This window comes from Ostrinia furnacalis, unplaced genomic scaffold (assembly GCF_004193835.3).
Source record: "Ostrinia furnacalis isolate ACB-3 unplaced genomic scaffold, ASM419383v2 OfSCF7471, whole genome shotgun sequence".
NCBI classification, from domain to species: Eukaryota; Metazoa; Arthropoda; class Insecta; order Lepidoptera; family Crambidae; genus Ostrinia; species Ostrinia furnacalis.
In genome coordinates, this window is record NW_021137710.1 from 880360 (window position 1) to 904525 (window position 24166).

The 24166-nt window shown below is 41.0% G+C and overlaps 1 protein-coding gene across 1 annotated transcript in view; it reads left to right on the top strand.

The window, feature by feature from the left end:
* Window positions 1-2716: 2716 nt before the first annotated feature.
* LOC114364842 (vacuolar protein sorting 13B) overlaps window positions 2717-24166 on the top strand; it is a 96733-nt gene continuing 75283 nt past the window's right edge. Inside the window, exons 1-16 of the mRNA XM_028321166.1 lie at window positions 2717-2845; window positions 4645-4795; window positions 5727-5904; window positions 9643-9703; window positions 12982-13169; window positions 13821-13959; window positions 15171-15370; window positions 15816-15994; window positions 16224-16406; window positions 16532-16681; window positions 17078-17289; window positions 17437-17635; window positions 17767-17863; window positions 18953-19166; window positions 21397-21629; window positions 23189-23320. Of these exons, the coding sequence (XP_028176967.1) occupies window positions 4709-4795; window positions 5727-5904; window positions 9643-9703; window positions 12982-13169; window positions 13821-13959; window positions 15171-15370; window positions 15816-15994; window positions 16224-16406; window positions 16532-16681; window positions 17078-17289; window positions 17437-17635; window positions 17767-17863; window positions 18953-19166; window positions 21397-21629; window positions 23189-23320 (2452 nt within the window). The 5' untranslated portion in view covers window positions 2717-2845; window positions 4645-4708. The remainder of the gene's footprint in view (window positions 2846-4644; window positions 4796-5726; window positions 5905-9642; window positions 9704-12981; window positions 13170-13820; window positions 13960-15170; window positions 15371-15815; window positions 15995-16223; window positions 16407-16531; window positions 16682-17077; window positions 17290-17436; window positions 17636-17766; window positions 17864-18952; window positions 19167-21396; window positions 21630-23188; window positions 23321-24166) is intronic.

The following is a 24166-nucleotide window of genomic DNA, read 5'->3' on the forward strand; positions in this document are numbered from 1 at the left end:
ATTAGTCCGCTAAAAAAAATTAGAACTGGCTGACAGACATAAAAAACCTCATAAGCCAGGGACGCATGGTGGGGGATGGTTGGTACAATACATACGGACGGCGCGAACGCGAGGAGATTGCGGTACGATACGAATAAGTGGGAAGGAGAATCGTATTCCAGCACCCACCAGCGAGGTGCCGGGTATTGTAACTAAGTTATTCGCTACTCGACTATAACAAGGCTGTACTTAATTGATTAAATAGTCCAGTCATTATAGTAAGTTCACCTCGGAATTCGAGATACCCAGCTGTAAGTCTGTAAATACTTGTAGGTAATATTGACACCCTAAAAGTTGTCTCAAAACCTACATATGGTTGTAAGCAACTATTAAATTTCAAGGTCAACGGTCACAAAAATCGGTTTTTAGTGCTTTTTTTAGAAATATCTTATTTCCTATGGGTTTTTTGCTATTTGTATTTATAATCAATATTGTAGAATATTAAATTCTCTACAAATTTTGTTTAATTTTTTTTTTATACAGTGAACCGTTTTCCAGATAGAGGGCGGAGAGCGCGCGGTCACTGCATCACTTCAGGTCAACTTAAGCGGTTTAGATTTTTCATACAAAAGGATTTTCCCGCTAATTCCCGTGGGAATTTTGGGAATTTCTTGTTGTAACTAAGCTTTAAGTTTACTAAGGTACCTACATGCCAAATTTCAAGCGTCTAACTTCCGTTAAGCGTTTAGATTTTTCATACAAAAGGATTTTCCCGCTAATTCCTGTTCCCGTGGGAATTCCTAAGTATACTATAACCTGCCCAGGTGTATGAAGAATAATTGTACCAAGTTTAGTTAAAATTCGTCGAGTAGTTTTTGTTTCTATAAGGAACATACAGATGGACAGACAGACAGACAAAAATTTTACTGATTTCATTTTTGGCATCAGTATCGATCACTTATCACTAGAGATGAAACGGATATCCGGTAACTATCCGGCAGGCCGGATATCCGGCCTAGATTTACTATCCGGCCGGATACCGGATAGTAACTCACTATCCGGCCGGATACCGGATATTAAAAAACTACGACAATTATTAATTCAAAAAAAGAAGAAATTCCATAGGTCCAAAATAATTTCAAAAACTGCGCAGTTTTCTGAACTTTCATAATAACACAAAAAAACATGTACTTAATAGGCCATTATTTTTTAAACTTTTAAGTTGAAAATTTTAGAATGTTCCGCTAAAAGCATATTTTTTATGTTTCTAGCAAAAATTTTGTATCTTGCATCAAAGATAGGAAGTTGATTATTTTTTTCAATAATCTGCAATTAATAGGGAATCTGTAAAAAAAAAGAAATCTGAGAAAAGTCGACCCAAAAAAAAGATAAAAAAATTTAAAGCCTACTAGGTCAAACAATTTAAAAAAATCACAAAATTAACAATAACTTCTAAACTATGAAAAATCGTAAAACATACATGGGGGTGAAATCGATAGGTCTAGTCCTCACCTATCACCTGCCTTCGGCTTGACACCTTACAAGAAACACCCTGTATAACGTCCAAAAAGTTACAAAAAAGCCATATCTTTAATATACCTTTCAAAAAACTAATTTCTTTTTCTGGGCTATTCACTCTAATGACGAATACAAAAATAGTAAATATCTGTTAATGTCGAAATATTGCCAAATAAAATAGGCGATCTTTTTACCCGACTGCGCCAGAAGGAGGGTTATGTTTTTTTCACTGATGATCTGATGACATGATGCAGTTCAGTTAGATTACGCAGCAAGTAAAGTATCTACAGGGGGTAGATCAATTCGGGCGATTTCGTTTGCCATCGTGAGTGTGTGATTGAATAGCGAAAATTAAATTAGTTTACTTGTTGCGTAATCTAACTGAACTGCATCCCCCTAGACAAGTGGCAAAATCTGACATTCTATTCGGACGGATTCGATTTTCGAAAAGTGTGACTACTATTAGTAGTGATCCACTGATCGCGTTCAAAGCACCTGTACGGCGCTAAACTCGTCACGACATGCAACGAGACAATTGACCAACTATCCGGCCGCCGGATATCCGGCTATCCGGCCTATCAGCTGGCCGGATATCCGGTATCCGGTATCCGGCCAAACAACTATCCGTTTCATCTCTACTTATCACCCCCTGATAGTTATTTTGAAAATATATTTCATGTATAGAATTGACCTCTCTACAGATTTATTATAAGCACTAGCGGCCGCCCTCTATCTCGAAAACGGTTCACCGTATAAAAAATTTTTTTGAACAAAATTTGCAGAGAATTTTGTATTCTACAATATTGATAATACATACAAATAGCAAAAAACCAGAACCAGGAAATGGGATATTTCCAAAAAAAGCGCAAAAAACCGATATTTGTGACCCTAAAATTTAATAGTTTCTTACACCCTACCATATGTAGGTTTTGTTGAGACAACTTTTAGGGTGTCAATATACAAGTATTTACAGACTTGCAGCTGAGTATCTCGAATTCCGAGATTCTTACCTAATTTAAGCTTAAATGACTGGACTAAAATGCTATAAAATCAATCATAATAATTCCTCTATGATCACAATACAAGAAACAGTTGGAAACTATTTATGCCAAGTTTCAATGCGTATTTTCTGTGGCCAAGCCCTGTTGGCAAAAGGAAATGAATTTGCAGTTGGCACTACTTGGCACAGATAAAAAATCATAATTAAAAATTCGCCCAGTCGTGTCGTCTCGTCACCGGTGTTTATTTATTTAATTTTTCTAGTGAATGTGATTTAATGATAAATTCCATGATATTAAAACAAATTTCCGTATTGTGTGATACTTCTTCATCAAATGTCTCGTAAGCTGTAAGTACACTAAACGAAATTTAATCTTTTTGTTTTGATTTCAAAAAACGACTCTATATCATAAAATAGTTAAAATTAATGCATTTACAAAATTCAGAATAGTTGATTTTGAACTGCCTACATAATCAAACATATAAATCATAACTTTAGTGAACTTTGCACGCTTTAGGACTGGATATAACTTCAGTGCACTAAAAGTGACTATACAGTGCACTCTATGTATTTACATGGAATTTACATAGAGTCGTTGGTATATAGATACTATATATCTATTTTTTAGATGAACAGTTATTGATTTCTCCCTCCACTAAAGTCCTTCTGGGTCCTGTGATCCTGGGGTTCAGGTGTCTGTAAAGTTTAATATCAAATAATCTGTAAAATGAATAGTGCAACAGTTCAGGGTGTTGTTTCCAAAGTTCAGATGAGGTAGGTACTTTTTAATATATTGAAAACATTTGTTAAATAAAACTGAATATAGTTTTAAAATCTAGGGTAGGATAGGAGGCGGCCATTTCCTGTGATTCAAATATTTAATTGATTATTATATTTTCTTATCACTATATTCGAATTTTAACCACTTTAAAGTTTGCTTATACCCTCTGACCATTTATTTTACTTTGATATGTAGGTCAGTAGCTTACCATTGCAGCTAACAATGACTACCCACATTGGGTCACCGAGTCAATACTGGAAAGTCATCTATATTTTACTATATGTAGTTATTGATTTCTATACTTGATGTTGGTTTTAAAAACTCATAATATCATCAGGGCTATTTATAATTATGGCCATTTAGTAGAAAAACCCTCAAGCTGCAAACATTTCAATGAGCAGTTGTTCCATATGTTTCATGAAATCTATTAATAGGTATTATTTATTAAATTAGGTTGTGATTATCTATCAACGTTATTAACATTTTTATTTATTTCTAGTGAACCTTCAGATTGAATAACTTTTCGGTAATAAATATTCTTAAATATATATTTTAAGTGCCTCTCGCACAAAGACTTTCCTCTTACACTGTTTGTTCCCAAGTTCATTCACATCTACTGTGTCCTCTCTCAAACTAGTTTTAGTAGTTTTGTCTTTAGTATTCTTCCTTGAACTTCAGCACTCTACCCAATTAGACTATTTAATTATTTAAAGTATGAGCCTAATACCCTCTACTTAATGAAATAGCATCACTAAAATGCATTGATAAGCTCTAATTTTAATCAAGCATAATGATAAAAAAATAAATTGGCACTGGGCCACATAGCTTGTACAGCTGATGGCAAAAAAGTTACCGAGTGGCGAAAAGAGGTCAAAAGATGTAGCAAGGGCAGGCCCTCCCTCTGTTGATTCACTTTAGCATCGCCAATCCCCATTATAGTATAATAATGTTATACCTATACAAATGAATAGCTAAGCTTGTGAACAGATTTATTTGACCTTGGATGTTTCCTTAGTATGTGTGATGGGCTTAACAAAGTAACATAGAGCTATCTAAAATGAGTCCTGTCAAGGATTAGTATAGCCAGTCTTATTTGTTGCCACCCCAATTTGAAGGTCCATTATTTATATGGATTTATTGTAAGATGACCTATCCAGATAAAAAGTTGTGATTATGACAAAAGGAAGATCAATACAAATCTTGTAGTTCTTTTAAAACGTTTTTACATATATTTTTGCATAAAATTGCATATCTGTTTAAAGTTTTCTGACACACTTTTCCTGTAGAGACCTCTTACTTTAGTTATACCTCATTACATTGATATTTTTAACATTGCATGCAGTCTATAGATGTTTTTCTATTTCAGATTGTTCTCATACGCTGAGCCCATTATGTGGATGATCAGAAGTGTATTTTGATTGTTACGTAAAATGTTTAAAATCGAGTCATACATCACACCGATCCTGCTTAGCTATGTGGACAAATATGTACGAGACTTCAAACCGGCGGATGCTCAGGTGAGCTTGACTTTATTAAAGTTTAAACGAAAGTTTGTGTACTTATGTGATTGTGGTGATGCCTTCACGGGCAGTGTAGAGTAATTACTTGCGAAACAAATAAGTAAGTATCTTGAATGTTGCTTTGTCTACAGTGTCTAAAAGGAATAAAAATAAATGCTACAGCGACACCCACACTTTTTTCCGTGTTCCCGTAACACTTTGTTGGTCAAATATCTTCTTTAATTGCTTGTCATATCGTGCCTTACTGTGAATACTAAATGACATAATGATGATGTATGATGCTTCTAAATAAAGTGCTCTCGAAGCTGCTTGGGAAGGATGAGTGCTGTAGCGTATTCTGATGAGTGGGGTGTGGCGCTACACTACAATATATTCTGTGGGTCTGGACCATTGGTTCCCAAAGTGGGGGGCGCAAAGACCTTTAAAGGGGGACGCGGGCCATCTGTAAGAAACCTGCGACCGCTAAGAGAATGCATTCCAGACTGTTCGATACGACCAATAAATAATCTTGACTGGAGAAGGGGGGGCGCGGAATTTTTTGTATGGTCTAAAGGGGGCGCGTCTCAAATAAGTTTGGAAACCAATGGTCTAGACAAAGTGCACATTATAATCGCAAACCAGTCGAAAAGTGGTCGAAAGGCCTTTTTTTTGTATGGAGACTTTTTTCGATTCAATCAAAAAGTGCAACTTGTCTAGGGGGGCTGATGAGTAGGGTAAGATGGGGCACACACAATGTAGAATACATATTTCTCGTCCCTTTCTATAGTTGTATGATGTTCAGCAGCTCTTATGAGCTTGACAAACGTGTATACCAACATCATACAACTAATAGAAAGGGACGGAGAAATATGCATTGTAACATTGTACCCCGTGTAACATTGTGCCCCACCTTACCCTACTAATTCTGTTGTTGTTTCTTGTCAACTAGGTGTCGCTATGGGGTGGGGGTGTGGCGCTCCACAACCTTGTGCTCAAGGCGGACGTGCTCCAGCAAGAAGTGGCGCTGCCCTTCACGCTGGTCTCCGGCCGCATCCACGAGCTGCTCATCCAGGTGCCGTGGACCAAGATCATGTCCGAGCCCATCGTCGTCACCATCGATACTATCGGTGAGTGTGATTTTTTTTTGTTAGACAAGGCATTTGACCGCAATCGCACCTGGTGTTAAGTGAGATGCAGTCTAGGATGACATATCTGCCCTGTAATTGCCTATTCACTCTCGCCTTGAAAAGGCCCGGATTATAGTGTTCAGGAAATACAGCAGCAGGCAGCGAATTCCATTCCCTAGCTGTTCGCATTATAAAAGAGTTATCGAAACGCTTAGTGCGAGCTGGTCGACAATGTAGGGATGGTACGCTAACCTGCGTCTGGTTCCCCGGTGATGAAAGGATGCTGATGGAATTAGGTCGTATAATTCCTTCGCACATTTTCCGATGTGTAGCCTGTAGAAAACCTAACCACCTAACCTGTAGAAAATATTCTGTACAATGCGACTTATAGGCTGTGCTGTGCCAACACGGGACTATTCCCACCTCGCGTTCCCACCGCTGCAACTCCTGTGTAGCCAGGATCTACAACTTGACCGCCAATAAAAACCCAACCAGTGAAGGTCAAGTTGCTGTAACAATAGGGTATTTGATACCAGCAATGTTAGAGCAACTCAAAATTGACTAAATTTTTATTAGCTGTGATTTGTATGGCAATGCAAGCGTGACATGATATCTATCTAAATCATAGCTGGTTGAAAACTAATTGGATTTTTAAGACAAAAGATGATTTACAGATGTGTTCTTTTATAAAAGTAGTGCTTTGAAACTTAACTTACTTTTTAAGTATTTGTACACTAGTGGCACTGAGAATCGAACCCAGACACTCTGAAACCCAAGTCTCTTTCTCTTAGCGTTGGATTGGAAATATTTTTGTTGACGGTAGGGTGGGTTGCCATCTCTAAAATTTGGCGACCTGGACAAGACGCGTGAAAACCCCATAATTCAGCAGCCCAGGAGCAGAACCCGAAATGTTAATAAGTTTTTTTAAAGTAAATCGCGTCGCCCGGTCTCGGCCTTAGAATGAAATTTTTGAACTCGGACTATACAAGAAACCCCGCTCGGACGCACCCCGGACGCCCTCTAAACTAGGACAAATCCGGAGAAACCCGGATGGATGGCAACCCTAGTTGACGGTATTACTGGACTACATCGAAATAAGGTTGTCTTGATGTCGCGTCGTCCGTACAATTTAGTATTGCATGCTCAATATGAGCATTTTAAAAAACACCTGCAAACTGTACACAGAAAAAGCAAAATAAATTCTGTTCTATTAGGAATCTAGGAATTACCACTAGCCTAGTAGAAGGTCAGGTCTGTCAGTAGTAGGGTAGAGTCGCTAGGGAAAAGTTTGTGTGATTAGCATGAGCATTTATTCCGAGACTGAACTATTTAGTATCATTACAGGTCGTTTTTTGTTGTAATAAGGACCTTGTTAATAGAGGCGGTTATAAAAGCTGTTTTGTTGCCAAGTAAGCAGATGCTTAGATTGAGGATAGAGGCGTAGCTCACTTGATTGAGCGCTCGCAGAGATCTCCCTTCAATGTTCCACCCGGTGAATTTAGGTACTAGTCTTACAAAATGACGTCATAAGGGTTGGTTTGTTTATGTACACCGCGCGTAATTATCCTGTGTTCGTAACTGAATATTTTTATTAATAAAAAGACAAAGTAACTATACCTCGTTAAAAGATGATAGTGATACGCTAGTTAGGTACGTTTTGTTGACTAGGAATCCCAGTCAGTCGACAGTCGAGTCTGAGGAAAACAAACGAGCGGAAAAAAACAGGAAAATCTCCAACCCATATGGAAAATCTCCAAGACAGTGATGAATAAACTCTGCATAGTTTGTTTTTTCTCATACATGTGTCTGATTCCCATACAATGAGCATTTGTCCTTTTCAAGAGATCGATCGATGTGGAACTCATTGTGTATTTATATTGTATAAATTGTTATTCATACACATTTGTTTTGTCTAGACCATATTGTTCTAGAAATTCAATCTTAGAGAATATATCAGAAATCAATAATAACATTGAATAAATGTCTTACCTACTTATATAATAGTTACACGAAATATGAAAGAAAGTGTTATAATTGTTTTATTATTCTTTTATTTTACTGTTATTATGCGTATGACAATCTGAGGTGTCAAACATGGAATATAACACCCTCAGGTGAAAGCGGAGCCCTAGCCTTATTAGTTCCCTTCGCGGGGGATGCGAACCCCCGCACTAATTAATTGAAAACCATCACTAACAACTACCTAGCAAGTTTAAACCTTAATACAAGCGAATAAATTGCTTTTCGTCGAACCGATACTGCACCAGTCCAATCAATAATGCTCTCGCCCTATCTAGATGCTATAGTGTTTATTTGTGTGCAGAATTGGGTGTCTGGAGTGTCCAAAACGTAATAATTCATTTGACTGTCAAGCATATTTCACTCTTATTGCAGGGTAGTAGAAGTCGTTTCGTATTGCATCCATTTAGCACAAATATTCAAAATAGTCAATGATGTACATTTCCCCTGACCAGCGGCTATAGATTCACTACGATTTAGGTGTATGTGGAGGATGTCTAGAATGGATTTTCATCCTTGTTTCGTACTAACGTAAATCATAAAGCATTTGCCCCGATTTTCCTCAAATATTTGAAATGGATAAACTCTCACCCGCCGTCCCAGACGCTATAGTGTTTATTTATATTCAGGTGCTCCGAGGGTACCCAGACATGCGCAGACATGAAACGTAATAAATCACAATTCTGCCAAGGTGATTTCACCTGTGTTACAGGACGGTATAAGTGATTTTGTATAGGAATGATTTAGCACAAATATTGAAATCGGCAAAGTCCTTCTCTCTCACCCTTGTCCAGACGCTATAGTATCTGTTAGTATGAAGTTTGATTCAGACGCACGGAAGGAGCCTTTCCATTACTGATCATTGCAGCCTTGCACGCCGGGAGAAGCAGTCGGGTCTCATCATTTCATTAAATTTTCTAACAATTATTGAAATTCAATTCAGAATTTTAAAGGCAGTATGAGTAGTAGCAACTTGTGTTGTTAGTACTTTTGTAAATCTAAATCGACGCACGAAGATACTGCAGAAAAGGTAAGCAAACTATTTTTAATACTAGATCGATTTTGTGTTTTTGATTTAGTTTAAGTTTGGGTTGTTCTTGGGAATTTTCTTTGGGAATACTTTATTTTTATTATTTTATTTTTATATAAGTAAAATTAAATGCTCATGCTCGTCACGTAAGTAGGAATAAACCTGCATCGCCTGCAACCGCTGACCTTTTGTTCAACACCACATGCTAAAATGCGAGAGTGCATCATCATACCTACTTAATAGGCTTGGCTGCGACCTTAACCTTTCAGACTTTAATTATTGGGTCCTATTATGGGTTAGGGTGTATCTCGTCCCACTCTTTATGCTAATGGGGGTTCCGCTGAGCGAGTGAGAGTTTATGCAAGTAAAGCGATATGAAATTTTGTATGGTGACCATCCGTTTCGATCGTATCCGGACTATAGAATAACGTAGAAAATTATTAAGTACATTTATAACACGCGCGCTGCGAGTGGGAATAATTATTTGAATTTCTATTTAAAATGTTTCGACTTATTAAATTGACCACACTGTTATAATATTTTGAACTAATTAAGAACTTGAATTAATTAAATGCATAAATTATTATATTTCTTGGGTACTTAATTATTTGGTTTAGACGACTTAATAGAAAAGACTTCATCAATTTTATTGTCCTTGGACACAAAATTCATATTTTTTTATTTTCCAGAATGCGTCCTGAGTTTGAACCCGCCACCAGCCGACGAGTCTTCGTCGCCCGAGCCGCAAAGGTAAGACAAGTTTTATTTATTTATTTATCTTTAGGATCATATTTTCCTGAGTCTAGGCAGCCAAAAATTACTTTTTGAGCACTGACATCTTCCTGACGCCATTACTTATTTACATTGGCTAATTAATGCTCATTTAAGAATGAGAAATATACACATTGGCTGTACGGTAGATAGAGATCCAAGGAACGCGGGTTCGAACCCTTCGTTCGCTGGACATGCAGTGTACCCACTCGTAACTTAAGCATACATAATATTTAGTTTACCAGGACGAATTAGCCATTTATGCAAATCAATTTATGTATTAAAATTAGTTTTTAAAAATAATAAAGCAGCAGTTTCGAAAATGATTAGGGAATAATTGAAGCCGTAAAATGTTTATGCAACTACTTTTTATTAATAACTTTGTTTGTAAGACTGACATAATTTTCCAATTACCTTAACGTAATTATCATTCTCAAACTTCTTGTTCGATTAATTTTATTGTCGAACCGATATAAAGACGGAAATTAATTATTACAGTAAAACTAATTTTATATTTGTAAGTGAGCTTTTAAAAAACACTTACACGTCCCAGTATCAACCGTACCACTATTGCTTCGGGAGAATAAATGGGCAATGGTAGAAAATTTTACCGGAAAAATGTACGTAACTTCATGGGCGTGGTCTGTCATAATTACCATCCTATTTGGGACAAAGTAGGTAATACAATTAATCACTTAGTAGTTGAACAGAAAATTTCTGATTCAAAAGAAATATCTCATACGACTAGACCGAAATAGCACAACTTGTTTTCTACGCACTCGTAGACTTTTCGACTTACTGTTCGTAGACGTATCGTTCCGCCATTTTGTGTAGTTGAGATTATCGCATGCGCGCTATGTTATCATTGCGAACATCGAATTGAAATTAAATCTGCAATAAAACTATCGATAGTACTAATTATAATCGATACGAATTGATTACCGATATGCGATGAGGTATTTCATTGAAGAATAAGATAAGAGTCCATAGAAATCTTGAAATTCCACTGATAGTGCAGCTAGTTCCTGGTACCAAAATTCACGAATGTCTCTTTCTGCTATTTTGGTTACCACAAATGTTGCAAGCCGATACTTTTGGTTGTATCGATATCCCTCACGATCGTGCACGGGGAATTCTTACTTTAAACTTATTTGAGGGCTAGTTTTTCATGCGTCTCTTACAGTACTATGCGCTTTTTAAAAGCCGCAGTAAATAAATAACTTCTATGTATTTTGTACTTGAAATAGCTGCTATAGCTCCGAATAATGTATGACAAAAAAAACCTACTTCTTTTGTGAAGTAGTTCAAAAATAAGTGAGAGGACATTTTCTGCGCTTTTTATAGTACGGAGTACGGAACCCAACCTTTGAATTGATTATAAGTATTTGATTGAAGAATTGATAGAAGATAAACATCCATAGAAGTCCTGAACTGCTACTGATAGTGCATCCATTTCCTGCTACTAAAATTCACGTTAGTGTCTCCTTCTATTCCGCCATTTTGGTTACTGCGAGTCACGCGTGCGCGGTGAACTTTGCACTTTGTTACAGCCGATGCTTTTGGTAGTAGTATCGACTCGTGCAGGGGGAATTCCCACTTTAAACTTAATTTAGGGCTAGCTTTTCATCCGTCTGTTACAGTCTATGCGCTTTTTAAAAACCTATTTGCAATAAATAAATTACTTGTATGTCGTCATTTTTATTGATCATTCAAGTGGAGCCTAGTATTTTGATCAATAAATTATTATCGAAGTATAACTCTGTCTGTCTGTCAACTGTTTACGACTGAACCGTCATCTAAATGATAACATATTTTGGTATAGAGAGAATATAAAGGGATATCAATAAACCGATTTAGATAAAAGGTAGGAAAGGAATAGTTTGTGACCCTGCAATGGCAACGTCATAGAATAGTTTCATCTTGGAAATTATCTTAATTCGTCTTAAATTCTTCTTTTATTTATTTGATGATTATTTGTAAGAACAATTTTTAATAGTAAATAAGTAAGTAAAGTAGGATAGTAGGTAGGGGGAGAGAGGAAGAGAAAAGTGGGAAGGTAGGGAAATATAGGAGAGATTGTCTGCTTTAGGGGAGAGGAGGGAGGGGTAGGGGGAGAGGAGGGAGGGGTAGGGGGCGAGGAGGGAGGGTTAGGGGGAGAGGAGGGAGGGTTAGGGAGAGAGGGGAGGGGTAGGGGGAGAGAGGAGGGGAGGTAAGGGGAGACGAAGGGTAGTGGGGGATATTTACTCCGACTCAGTTGTCATACAATTTACCGTGTGTGGTTCTGCAAACGCACGACAAACGAAACAAAACGTCTAAATTGTAGCCCTTAGATACGGTGTAGATATAATTTAAGACCTAGGTGAAAACACAGTAGTTTTTATCGACAGTCCGCATGACCTGTCATTGGCCTAGTCATCGCGCCATGATCGCACCGGCGATGGCGAATCTGCACGCATTGATGTGGTTGAAGCATAAGACTTTCTGTGACAGACTGAAATTCACTCGGGCGAAGCCGCTAAACGTTTTAAATTGGTTGCAATCAAATCGATTCAAAGTTAAGTCAGTCGAGTTGGCCTCCTCAGTGGTCGGTCTTTCGGCCATACAAAGTTTATTGGAAAATTACGTCCCGGTACCTCATAAAGATTACGTCAACTGTGTCGTCTCAAATACCTTAGGCCTTAGGGGGTGCCTGTGCCAGTGGGTCTTCACATTTAGGTGACTATAGATCGTTTCGACCACGAAGACGTGCCCCACCAATTTTTGGTCGAGGAAAGCCGAAGCAATCCGAGCGTTATTATTGTAGTGTGCGTGCATTCATCAATAATAATTTAGTGTGTATCGATTACACTCAAACATTAGCGGAAGAATGGTGGGGCGCTTCTTCGTGTATGAAACGATCTATAGCAGCGCGACTGTCGCGCGACTTGTAATGAGGGCTATCGTTTTTATACTTAACAGTTGGCACCCCTGGCGATTGACAGGACCTTACTCTACAGTGGCGCCATCTTGATGAGTGCAAATGCGATAGTCCTTCTACCACTTTAGCACTCACCAGATGGTGCCATTGACTTCGCTATTAGCAAGTGACAGGACCTTACTCTACAGTGGCGCAAACTGGTGAGCGCTAAAACGATAGCCCTCATTTCATACATCGACAGCGCGGCATTTTATGTGAATCCGCAGAATTCGCGCGGCTGTCGCGCTGCTGCCGCCCCACTTGCGACCTAATGTAAAGTCGCTCTTATTGTTTCGAACAGAAGGGCGCAAGTCGTGGAAGCTCCGCCGGGCTACATGCAGGCGCTGGTGCGGCGCATCGTCAGCAATATCGCGCTGCGCGTGCACCACCTCATCGTGAAGTACGTGCAGGACGACATCGTGCTGTCGCTCAACGTCAAGCATCTAGCCGTGGACAGCGCGGGCATGAACTGGGAGCCGGCTTTCGCTGGTGAGTGGACAGTGATATTTCAGCTGAGGAACCCTCACCACGATGATATGACCCCACTCATTTCGCTGGTCAGTAGACATTGACAATTCAGTTGAGGAACCCTGGAACGGCGATGTCACTTCTTACTAACTTAAACAGGTCATATGCTCACCCGAGACTTCTGACACAGCTCTGGCGGTGCGGGGCTCCGCCGATCCCTCGCATGCTATTCGTTGCAGATGACTTACACTCAACATCGCGGCTTCAACTTGTTGGTCTCAATATGAACTACCGAGTACCTACCTGCTAGGTTATCTGTCTCTTGAGTCACCAAAATAGCAAAATGTTGGAGCTGATTCACTTCAGTTCTACGACTAGTCTGATGTTGCAAAGAAACCATGACTTCTTCCTCATGAGTCTGTATAACGTTCATCGATTACAAGAGTATAATATCAGACGTGATCCACGACAGTTCCTCCCTTATTGTACGTCGGGACACCCTGGGGCGTCGTCCTTTCCCCGACCTTGTCTATTGGGGAGAGGGGAACTCTCCCCCAAATATAGTCCAACCTTGAAACACCTGGTCATTGGACAATTGACATTGACAATGCCAGTCACCACTGCAGACCACCAAACCAGTGCCAGTGGGTCTTCATATCTATTCTGTTGCAGACATCGACCAATACCAGCCGGTGATCAGGCGTCTGGTGCGCCTGGACGACCTGACTCTGTGCCTGGACCGGGCCGACTCGGACGGCAAGATTCGCTTCTACCAGGAGCCTTTGCTCTACCGCTGCCAACTTCATCTCAGGTTAGTTGTAGTGTAGTTGTTTATTATTAGCCATTTAGCTCAGAGATCGTGATTATTTGGTCGTACCGTGGATCGTAGGGTAGCACGTCTAATACTTAAGATGTACTATGCAACGCTGATGGTCTAGACTAGAAGACTCACTATTTGTATCATATTTAATACGATATAGGCAAGTTTTATAAATAAATAAATACATATTCAAACGGCATTTGAGTTTTACTAACCTCTTTACAAATAAGCAAAAATAATACTTACCTGTGTTTTACAAACAAATTATTTGTATTTGTAATAATCACCTGTCGAAGAAGAAGAAAACCAGTAGTTTCCGAGAAGACCTGAATAATGCAAATCAGCATCAAAAGATGAGACTTTTAGAGGATTTAGACGAAGATGGAAAGAAATTGAAATGAAAGTTAGCAATGCAGCTCATCGACCAGACGCAGGATGGGGACTCTTTTTTTGTTCTTAGCTACTCCAAAGCCTACCTTCTATAATTGAGTTCGTCTTCACATATAGGGATGGACTTTGGCGTAGCAAGAGCAATACTATCACCGCCGTGAATCATTCGCAAGCTGTATACAACATTATCAACAATTACTTGTTTTCATCGACATTTCATCAGACATTGGTAAGGTCAGACCTGGATATTGAAATTTTGTGATTGTCTATCATGCTACCCCTTTTTCTTCCAGCTCTTACTCATCAGTATCATCTCAGCCATAAGACGTCCACTGCTGAACATAGGCTTCCCCCAATGCTTTCCATGTTGCCCGGTTGGTAGTGGTCTGTGTCCAGCGCCTTCCTGCTACCTTAACGATGTAGTCGTCGGTCCACCATGTGGGTGAACGTCCCACGCTGCTCCAGTTCTTACTACGCGCTCCTATTGGTAGGAACACGAGGACACAATATTCTTTGTTCGCCTACCCTTCATCTGAAGCATGAAAAACGGTCATTCTATGCCTTTGTTGTGCTCCAGGGAAGCCTCTCTTTTTTAATAAAGTGTGAGCACCAGGACAGAATTATTTCATGCTCCTATCGGTAGAAGATAGTAAAGCGTAGTTGGAGGAAACAGACTTGTACAATGTACAATCCATTGTTTTTTTTTATAAGTGGAGCCAGGGAATCCAATCCAGGATTCCAACGAAAAAGCTATTGCGCACTAGTACATTTTCTGTAGGAGTACCTATTTTTAACATCGTATTTCTTCTTAGGGTTCTCACCCGATTGGTGTCGGCAAAGACTCGCCGCGCGAGCAGCCTCAGCGTGCACCTTCGGTCTTCCAAGCTCGCGTGGGGCGTCACCAGCGACCAACTGATACTCCTTCTGCGACTCCTGAGGGAGAGGCCTTTGATGGAAGACAAGCCGCCCCCACCTATCCCTAAATCTTCTATGTCCCAAATGCAACCTCTACGTAAGTATACATCGTGTATTCTACTCAGTCTATTTATTATTAAAAGATTTCAGAGAAAGCGAAATCTTCAGGTAGTTCAAATATCGACTAATTACGATCACAAGCTGGCCTGCGTTTGTTTCCCGTTTCTGGTGGAATAAGACAAAGCGGAAAATGGTTTTGGCAGCTAAATAAAATTAGCCATCTGCTGTCATCGAGTGGATGTAAAATCCTAGGCGTCTGAAATGGTTCCATTGAACCGACCGGAACTAAGTTCCTGAAGCGGACAATCCTTTTTCTTAGCACAATCTGATCAAGAATATGAAGTAGAAGTCCACTCTCTTGGAAAAAAGAAATATGCAAACATCATGCCTCCCCAAACCGTCTGTCCAGCATGTATAGTGTAGGTCAAATCCTGATGCTCCTTCTCCTGCAGCAGTAGAAACTTAATGACGATTTTCTCCAGATGCCACGTCATCGAACTCGGCAGAGCCCGCGCGCCAGGGCAGCTGGTCCGACTGGGCGTGGTCGTGGCTTCCCACGTGGATGGACCGCGAGGGCACCGCGGAGGAGACGCCTAGCCCGGCCATGCCGATACCAGTCCACTTTGTAGCCTACTTGGATGATGTGTCGCTGGTCTTCAAGGTAAGCTTTTAACACTCTTGTATCAGATGCTAGATGATCGAGTCGATCCCTAACTTCGAACTTCTATGTTCTTCTGATTAATTTCGTTGCGGGTCCAATGACAGTTTAACTTTCCACTGGGGCAAACTTGACCTTCACTTGTTGGGTTTTTATTGACGAGATCCTGGCTACAAAGAAGATGCACTCACTCATAGCACAACTCAATAATATTTTTGTTTCTTTAACATAGGTGATGGAGCTAGAAAGCGGAGTGCGCAAGCGGGCTCGTCCCGTTTTAGAACTGTCTGCAACTCACGCGGCCATCAAGAGTTCCATCCGCTCGCCGACCCTGATAAAATTACGTATCGGATTCAGATCCATTTCTCTGTTCTCACGCGGCAAATGCGTCTGCGGTCATCTTAGCTTAGACGCCGTGAGTATACTTGATGCAATTTATAAATAGCTTAGTCAAAAGGATGTTTGTCTAAAGAATAATATTGCTGAATTTGTAAATGTAATGGGTTCAAGAAGGAGTTCAGAAAGTATGTTTTTCTTTAGTTAAAAGACGAGCCTACCTCATACCTCCACAAGTGCCAAACTGAAGAAGAAGAGGAGCCGTGGGTGTGGCCAGAAGAAGACCTGAGTGACATCAAAGTGGAGCTAGCGCGCGCAGCTGACGAAGAATTGCGGTCGTCGCCATATGTCCCGGTGAGTCTACCGATCCTGAACTGGGTCAAAAATAGTTAATGTTAACTGAGTTAAATGATAGCCTGTCACGTCATCAAAATATAAAGATTAAGTCTGGAGCATTAAGAACGAGTTCAGCTTTTCAAGCCACTCCATCACATTTAGCGACTATTTGGTTGCACCAGAATACTATTCTTTTTATCCAATGAGGGTTTTCGCGATTGAATAATCTGCCAGATGGCAATACGTAGACGGGAGGTCCAAATGCTGCATGATTGGTGGATTTTGACATGACCATTGACAGATATGTCAAAATCCACCAATCACGCAGCAGTCAGACCCTACATCCACGTCCCGTCATCTGGCGGATTTTTCAATCGCGAAAACCCTCATTGAATGATTTTTTTTTGTTTGTAGACCGACTTTCGCTCTATGACCGGGCAGCCCTCCCAGCCAGACATGGGCCAATCAGAGGAAAGCACAACCCCTTCCCCAGAGATGACGGAGGAAATGGACGAGCTGTGGCTCAAAATGGCGCCGGTTTTGTACGCGGAATACACTCACGAGCGCGCGCCGCCCGACCAGTATACGAATCCCTATGATAATCCCCCGATTGACTTTCAATTCAGGTACGACTTTAAACTTTTATTATTGTTGTGACGTTGGAAGAAATAGACGAAGTTGTTTTTTTGCATCTGATAAAGTAATAAAGCTCACAAAATTTTTCTTTTTTTTTAAATTAAAGGTGTTCATTAAAAATACTTAATCGCCCACAGTGATTGGGCCGAGGCATGCAACATAAAGGTGCAGCTGCGGCCGCTGGAGCTGCGAGTGTGCACTGAGCTGCTGCACCGGCTGGCCGCGCTGCAGGCGCTGCTGGCCGAGCTGCCGCCGCTGCAGGAGCCAGGTATGACGTCACCAGCGACGCGCCCGGCCCGAGGCGGCCGCGTGACGTCAGCTGCGGCCGCTGGAGCTGCGAGTGTGCACGGAGCTGCTGCACCGGCTGGCCGCGCTGCAGGCGCTGCTGGCCGAGCTGCCGCCGCTGCAGGAGCCAGGTATGACGTCACCAGCGACGCGCCCGGCCCGAGGCGGCCGCGTGACGTCAGCTGCGGCCGCTGGAGCTGCGAGTGTGCACTGAGCTGCTGCACCGGCTGGCCGCGCTGCAGGCGCTGCTGGCCGAGCTGCCGCCGCTGCAGGAGCCAGGTATGACGTCACCAGCGACGCAGCCGGCCCGTGGCGGCCGCGTGACGTCAGCTGCGGCCGCTGGGGCTGCTTGTAAACCTGCTGTTACCTCTTCTTTAAGGATAAACATACTCCCTCCCAATTTTTCATCCAGCCACATCCAGACACATTCGAAGAGAATTTGAAAGGGTAAAAGAGGAGGGGAGGAGAGTGTACTACTTACTTTTATCTAAACGTTGTCTCCACCTCATAAAGTACCACTTATTTACTTCACATATAAATCGGTCATGTGACGGATATTGCCAGTTCCATTCGCTGCCACTTTATCTTGCCAACTCTCTAACTACAAGATCTCCACAGTAGGAGTATGCTACAGTGCAGACTATGATCTGCTGATGATGATGATGACGCCTAAAAGGGGGAAAGTATTTTTTTATCCACAACGAGGAAGCTCTTGGCCTGTATCTCACCTGATGGTCAGTGATGATCAGGCCGAAGGTGGAAGCGAGCATCATCCGGAATCCTCAACCACGGAGGAACTGGCTATCTTATACTGCCGGAACACAACAATATGTTGTGTGCTATTTCTCTGCCAATGTACAGTCACGGAATGAAAAGGTTCGTCAGTTTTCAAATTGATTCCTTCAACGAATCGCGAGCACATATTACCTTTTGAAACTATGTTACAGAATAATCTTGAGTTAGAGAAAATAATCTTTAACTGTTCGTCAGTAAAGTTCAAAATTATTCAGATGTTGATGTCAAAGTTGTTTGACGATTTATCTTGTCAAGAAGATTATTATGATTGATAAACTAAAACCTTCTTGTTGGTTCAACTTGCCATTATTATTTCTATTAAATAAAAAAACTATTGTCAATTGGTCAATGCAATGTCATCATTGCATTGCACTGATGGGATAGAAAAATAAACAAGCAAAACCTTATTCGTTAGCAAACGTCATATTTATTTAAATGTTAGCAGCACTGTTTCTTGCACTGTTATGTTGGCAGGTTTGACTCTTACAGTACCTAGTGCAAGCGAAAACCGACACTAAGGTGACGAACCTTTTCATTCCGCGACTGTACTCACATCAATCGACGTATTTCCAGAACTGCCATTGCGCACGCTGACCGTAGAAGAATGCGACTCCCTTCTCGACAACTTACCGCAGCGGCGCATCACTATCGACGTGCACGGGCTGCGCACGCGGCTCGTGCCTTGGGACCACTCTATGCACGAGCGGCCGAGCGAAATCCCTCTTACCTTGGACCTAGAAGTCCCCAAGGCTCTCTTCGTGGTTACTGGACCGTTGTACCCGCATAGGTAAGTGAACTATTTTCTTCAAGGCCCAGAACAGACGGTGAAACGCAACTGCAACGAAACTGCAAGTGCTAGTTACTTTTGAGTTGCATCTAAGTTTCTGCCATAGCGTCCGTTGAGAGACCACACATGACGCGACTAGTTTGAAACTTTCAGTTTCAGTTTCATTCATCAGAATCATCAGAAAGTTGCAGTTTCGTTGCAGTTGCGTTTCACCGTCTATAGTTTGGGCTCTTAATCAGTATGACGTGTGTGGAAGTACGCGCACTGCACCGATTTGGTATCGGTCGATTTCTCATACAATTTGGAAGCGGTCCCAACCTATCGACTGACTAAAAATCTGCAGTCCGCATAAAATATGGGTCATACCATGACCATACTATGAGCGTATGAAACATGTTGGTTGCTAATTAATTACTAACATCTGGGTTTTAATAGAACGGTGGTTAATGAGCATTACCTGATGATAAGCAAAGAATGAATTGCATGAATTTTGCACGTGCACATTCATGGGCAGTTGGACAGTATCTTTTTAAGGTATACCCTCCAGTAGAATGTGGCAGTACAATATACCATGTTCTTTTTAACAGATTATGATTTTAGGGTATTATAAAATAGGTTATGCTGTAATGTTGATATTAAACAAATTTGTCCAAGATTTTCAGGTTAGCCTCTATGCTATGATTATCACGAATGTTTCATTTCTGTTGATTATTTAAGATTTTAAAACATCTTCTCAATATATTTGTCATATTTTTCCTTCTTACTATGATAAACCTGTAATGATAGCATTAGCTCATAAAATATCTGATTTTCTATTTTACCTTACGCCCGTATTCACAAATATTACTGTGAGGTCTCACAGTGCGCTTCGCTTGTGAATTCGCTTAAGCAAGCATCGTTTGTGAATACGGGTGTTATTGTGTTTATTCTTATGTATTATATTGATGCTGTTATTGTTTGTTTTCTTGGGTAGATGATGATTAAGCCTATCACCGATTGTTAGGGATAATAAGCATGTCAATGCATGATAGAATTGAGGTTTCCATACCCACCTCATAAGGAAAAGAAGAGGGAATATCGGGAGGTCGTCCACCACGTGATTTCGGCGAGATATTTTCATACGTTTTGTTGAAAGTCATTATTGTTTGGCCAAATGTATGAAACTATCACGCCGCGATAACGTTGCGCCTGTGAAACTGACAAGCTAAGTACAAGAAATAGCTACTTAAAGGGGAAAGAACATCTTCAGGATACTATCATCAGGCCACTTGCTCCTAAAAAGCAAGATCGCTTGATTTTTAGCGTTGATGTCATGTCGCTGGCATTGATAGAGTCAACAGACCGTAAGAGTAAAGCTACTTTTTATCAATATTAGCGTCAAAATATCGACTGCTACTCTTGAACACCAAGAATGATGGATGCAGGAGCTGGAGAAGTCTGTTTCCTGGAATCGTCGATACTGCCAGTGTTGTCGCTTTGGGGCTGGTGTGGAAATAAGTGCCCCGCCCGTAAGGGTCGGCACAGCTTATTATCCGTACCAGCGCCAATGCGCCGCTGCTGGCACATTCTCCCAATTATCAAGAAAGAAGAATAACGTATACATGAATTATAGTTACCTGAACATACATTTTGTATTTTTATATGTATATTGAAGGAACCAACTTTTTACTTAAATACAGTCAAAAATTGTTACAAAATCTATTGTTATTGTTGTGTTAAGATAGAGATTTTTTGTTACTAAGATGACCAAAATTGTACTTGCAGTTTATGATTACTTTGTTATGGAACGATGAAATGTTACAAATGTTATTGTAACAACTAATTTAATTACTTTGTAGCTAATGTTAATTTGAAGTCAAATAACCATTTACGTTCGTACTGAAACGAAATGCGTGCTTCGTAAATGATCTCTTATGTTTCTTACCAGAATCAAATTGTACTGCCACAAAACTACTTCCGAATGTGTTTATGATCTGTATATTAAATTAATCTGTAGGGGTTATTACAAAAAGTAAAAGGGGCGTTGAACATTTGTTTAAATTTTAAACACGAGTTTAACGTCTGTTTAGGTTTTTTGTATTGTTAACACAAGAGCGGTGTTTCCTAACACAAACAACTGTATGCTTAAAAGGAAACTCCAAACCCTGTATGTTATTTAATGTACTTTTGTAATGAAATAAAATATTTTGTATTTGTATTTTTGTATTAACACCATTTTCATCTTCCACAGGGTGTGTTCTGCAGCATGCCAGCTGCCCAAAGACTCGGGTCCATTATGGAACGGCGCTCGTCTCCACGTGTCGGGGTCGGTGACGTCATTGCAAGCACAGCTGAGCGCGCCCGGCGACGCGCAGCCGCGACCCTGCGCACGCGCCGATATTAAATTCGTGCTGCACGTCCTGCTACACAAGGCGTTCTTCAGCTCGAGAGAAAGCGTCGTGGTCAGCTACTCGGTGAAGATACGTAAGTCGCTAACTTGATAATACCAACCATAGGACGTCCACTGTTGGACAAAGGCCACCGCAAGAATTTCTACAGCTACCTTCTATGAGGCTCATAGTCAAGACAAGAGGCCACGATTCCCTACTGTACGTTATCACTGTTCAGTTCAAATATTCCGAATTACGCCTTCACAATATAAACACGAATCAAGTCTCGAATCGCATAATTGTTAACGGTCATTTAAAGACTGATATACTCAACTAGCGGCCGCCCGCGACTTCGTACGCGTGGATCCCGTTTTACCCCCTTCATCTATCTTACGCGGTTTAGATTTTGTCATACAACAAATGTTTTTTCCCGCTAACTCCCGTTCCCGTGGGAATTTTGCAATATCCTGTTGTAACTAAGCTTTAAGTTTACTAAGGTACCTGCATGCCAAATTTCAAGCGTCTAACTTAAGCGGTTTAGATTTTTCATACAAAAGCATTTTCCGCTAATTCCCGTTCCCGTGGGAATTTCGGGAATTCCTTTCTTAGTGCACCTCTACGGTACCTATTATTATTATTATTAGTTTTGGGCCTTCATTTGCGCCAGCTCGACCAGGTTTGATCTATTGTGGCAGCCCTTGTCTTTAGAGTTCACTGCTTAGTCCCGTTGAGTCTATAAAGAAGAACGGTCACGCCCCATACAAAAAAAAAACCCAGACCCGACAGAAACGAGACATACCTCAGTTTTTTTGTCATGTCTTAATTAGTTAAATGATATATTTTTTATATTCGAAATCTATGTATAACACCAAAATATTACCCTTTGTTTTTGTTCAGGCGTCATACAAAAACTAATACAAAATGCCTATTTATCACCAAAATTGGTAAATGTATGTACCTAAATGTCTATTACAGCTGCTATGGAATGTATCTAGGTGACCTAGAGATGCAGCCGGATTATACAGGGTGGTTATACATATGGAACGATAAGTGATCTCACTCGATTATTTCTAAACTATACAAGATATCGAAAAACTAGTTACTGATTCTGAAAGTGCTTCATGAGCTCTTTCAAACGGCATAGGTTACAGATTATGGAAGCTGGTAACATTGAATTTTTGGATTTTGTAACTTCTCATTTCCACCCTGTATAATCCGGCTGTATCTCCAAGTCACCTAGATACATTCCATAGCAGCTATTCAGGTACATACATTTACCAATTTTGGTGATAAATAGGCATTTTGTATTAGTTTTTGTATGACGCCTGAACAAAAACAAAGGGCAATAATTTGGTGTTATACATAGATTTCGAATATAAAAAAATATATAATTTAACTAATTAAGACATGACAAAAAAACTGAGGTATGTCTCGTTTCTGTCGGGTCTGGGTCACAGATGACCGTTCTTCTTTCCAGATTCTTTGGAGCGTGATATCGGTATATACGGTACCTAAGCTACGTCCCTTCCAAATTTCAAGTGCCCACGTTTAGCCGTTTAGGCTGTGCGTTGATATGTCAGTCAGTCAGTCAGTTCCTCCTTTTATATATTTAGATACTACAACTTTTGATATATAAATAACGCTTATTTGCAGGTGAAGCGAATATGTGCGGCTCGGCAGCGCGGTTGCAGGCGGCGTGGCACGTGCCTCTCTCGCTTCTACGAGAGCGCGCCTCGCCGCAGCTCAAACACACCACACTAGCGCGCGACGCACTAGGCGACGAGGGTGAGTGTCGGTAGTCAGACAGAGGACAATAGTCCCTTCTGTTGAGACAGGGTTACATAGCTAGATACGCCTTATAGATACCAATTTAGACTGGCCCGAAGACTAGAGTGAATGCGAGACGACCGGCGCTGGCTTACACTATGATTTTCCTTCCTGGCGCAGCGTTACACACACGACTATAGCCAAGGATGAGTTTGGCAGCGTTACAGACACTACGCTAGCGCAAACGCACGTAGCTGCAGCTCAAACACACCACGCCGGCACGTGGCTCGCTTGGTGACGAGGGTAAGTGTCGGTAGCCAGACAGAGGACAATAGTCCCTTCCGTTGAGACAGGGTTATACACATCTATAGCTAGATACGCCTTATAGACACCAATTTAGACTGGCCCGAAGACGAGAGTGAATGCGAGACGACAGGCGCTGGCTTACACTATGATTTTCCTTCCTGGCGCAGCGTTACACACACGACTATAGCCAAGGATGAGTTTGGCAGCGTTACAGACACGCTAGCGCAACGCACCTAGCTGCAGCTCAAACACCATGCTGGCGCGTGACTCGCTTGGCGACGAGGGTGAGTGTCGGTAGTCAGACAGAGGACAATAGTCCCTTTCGTTGAGACAGGGTTACACACATATCTATAGCTAGATACGCGTTATAGACACCAATTTAGACTGGCCCGAAGACGAGAGTGAATGCGAGACGACAGGCGCTGGCTTACACTATGATTTTCCTTCCTGGCGCAGCGTTACACACACGACTATAGCCAAGGATGAGTTTGGCAGCGTTACAGACACGCTAGCGCAACGCACCTAGCTGCAGCTCAAACACCATGCTGGCGCGTGACT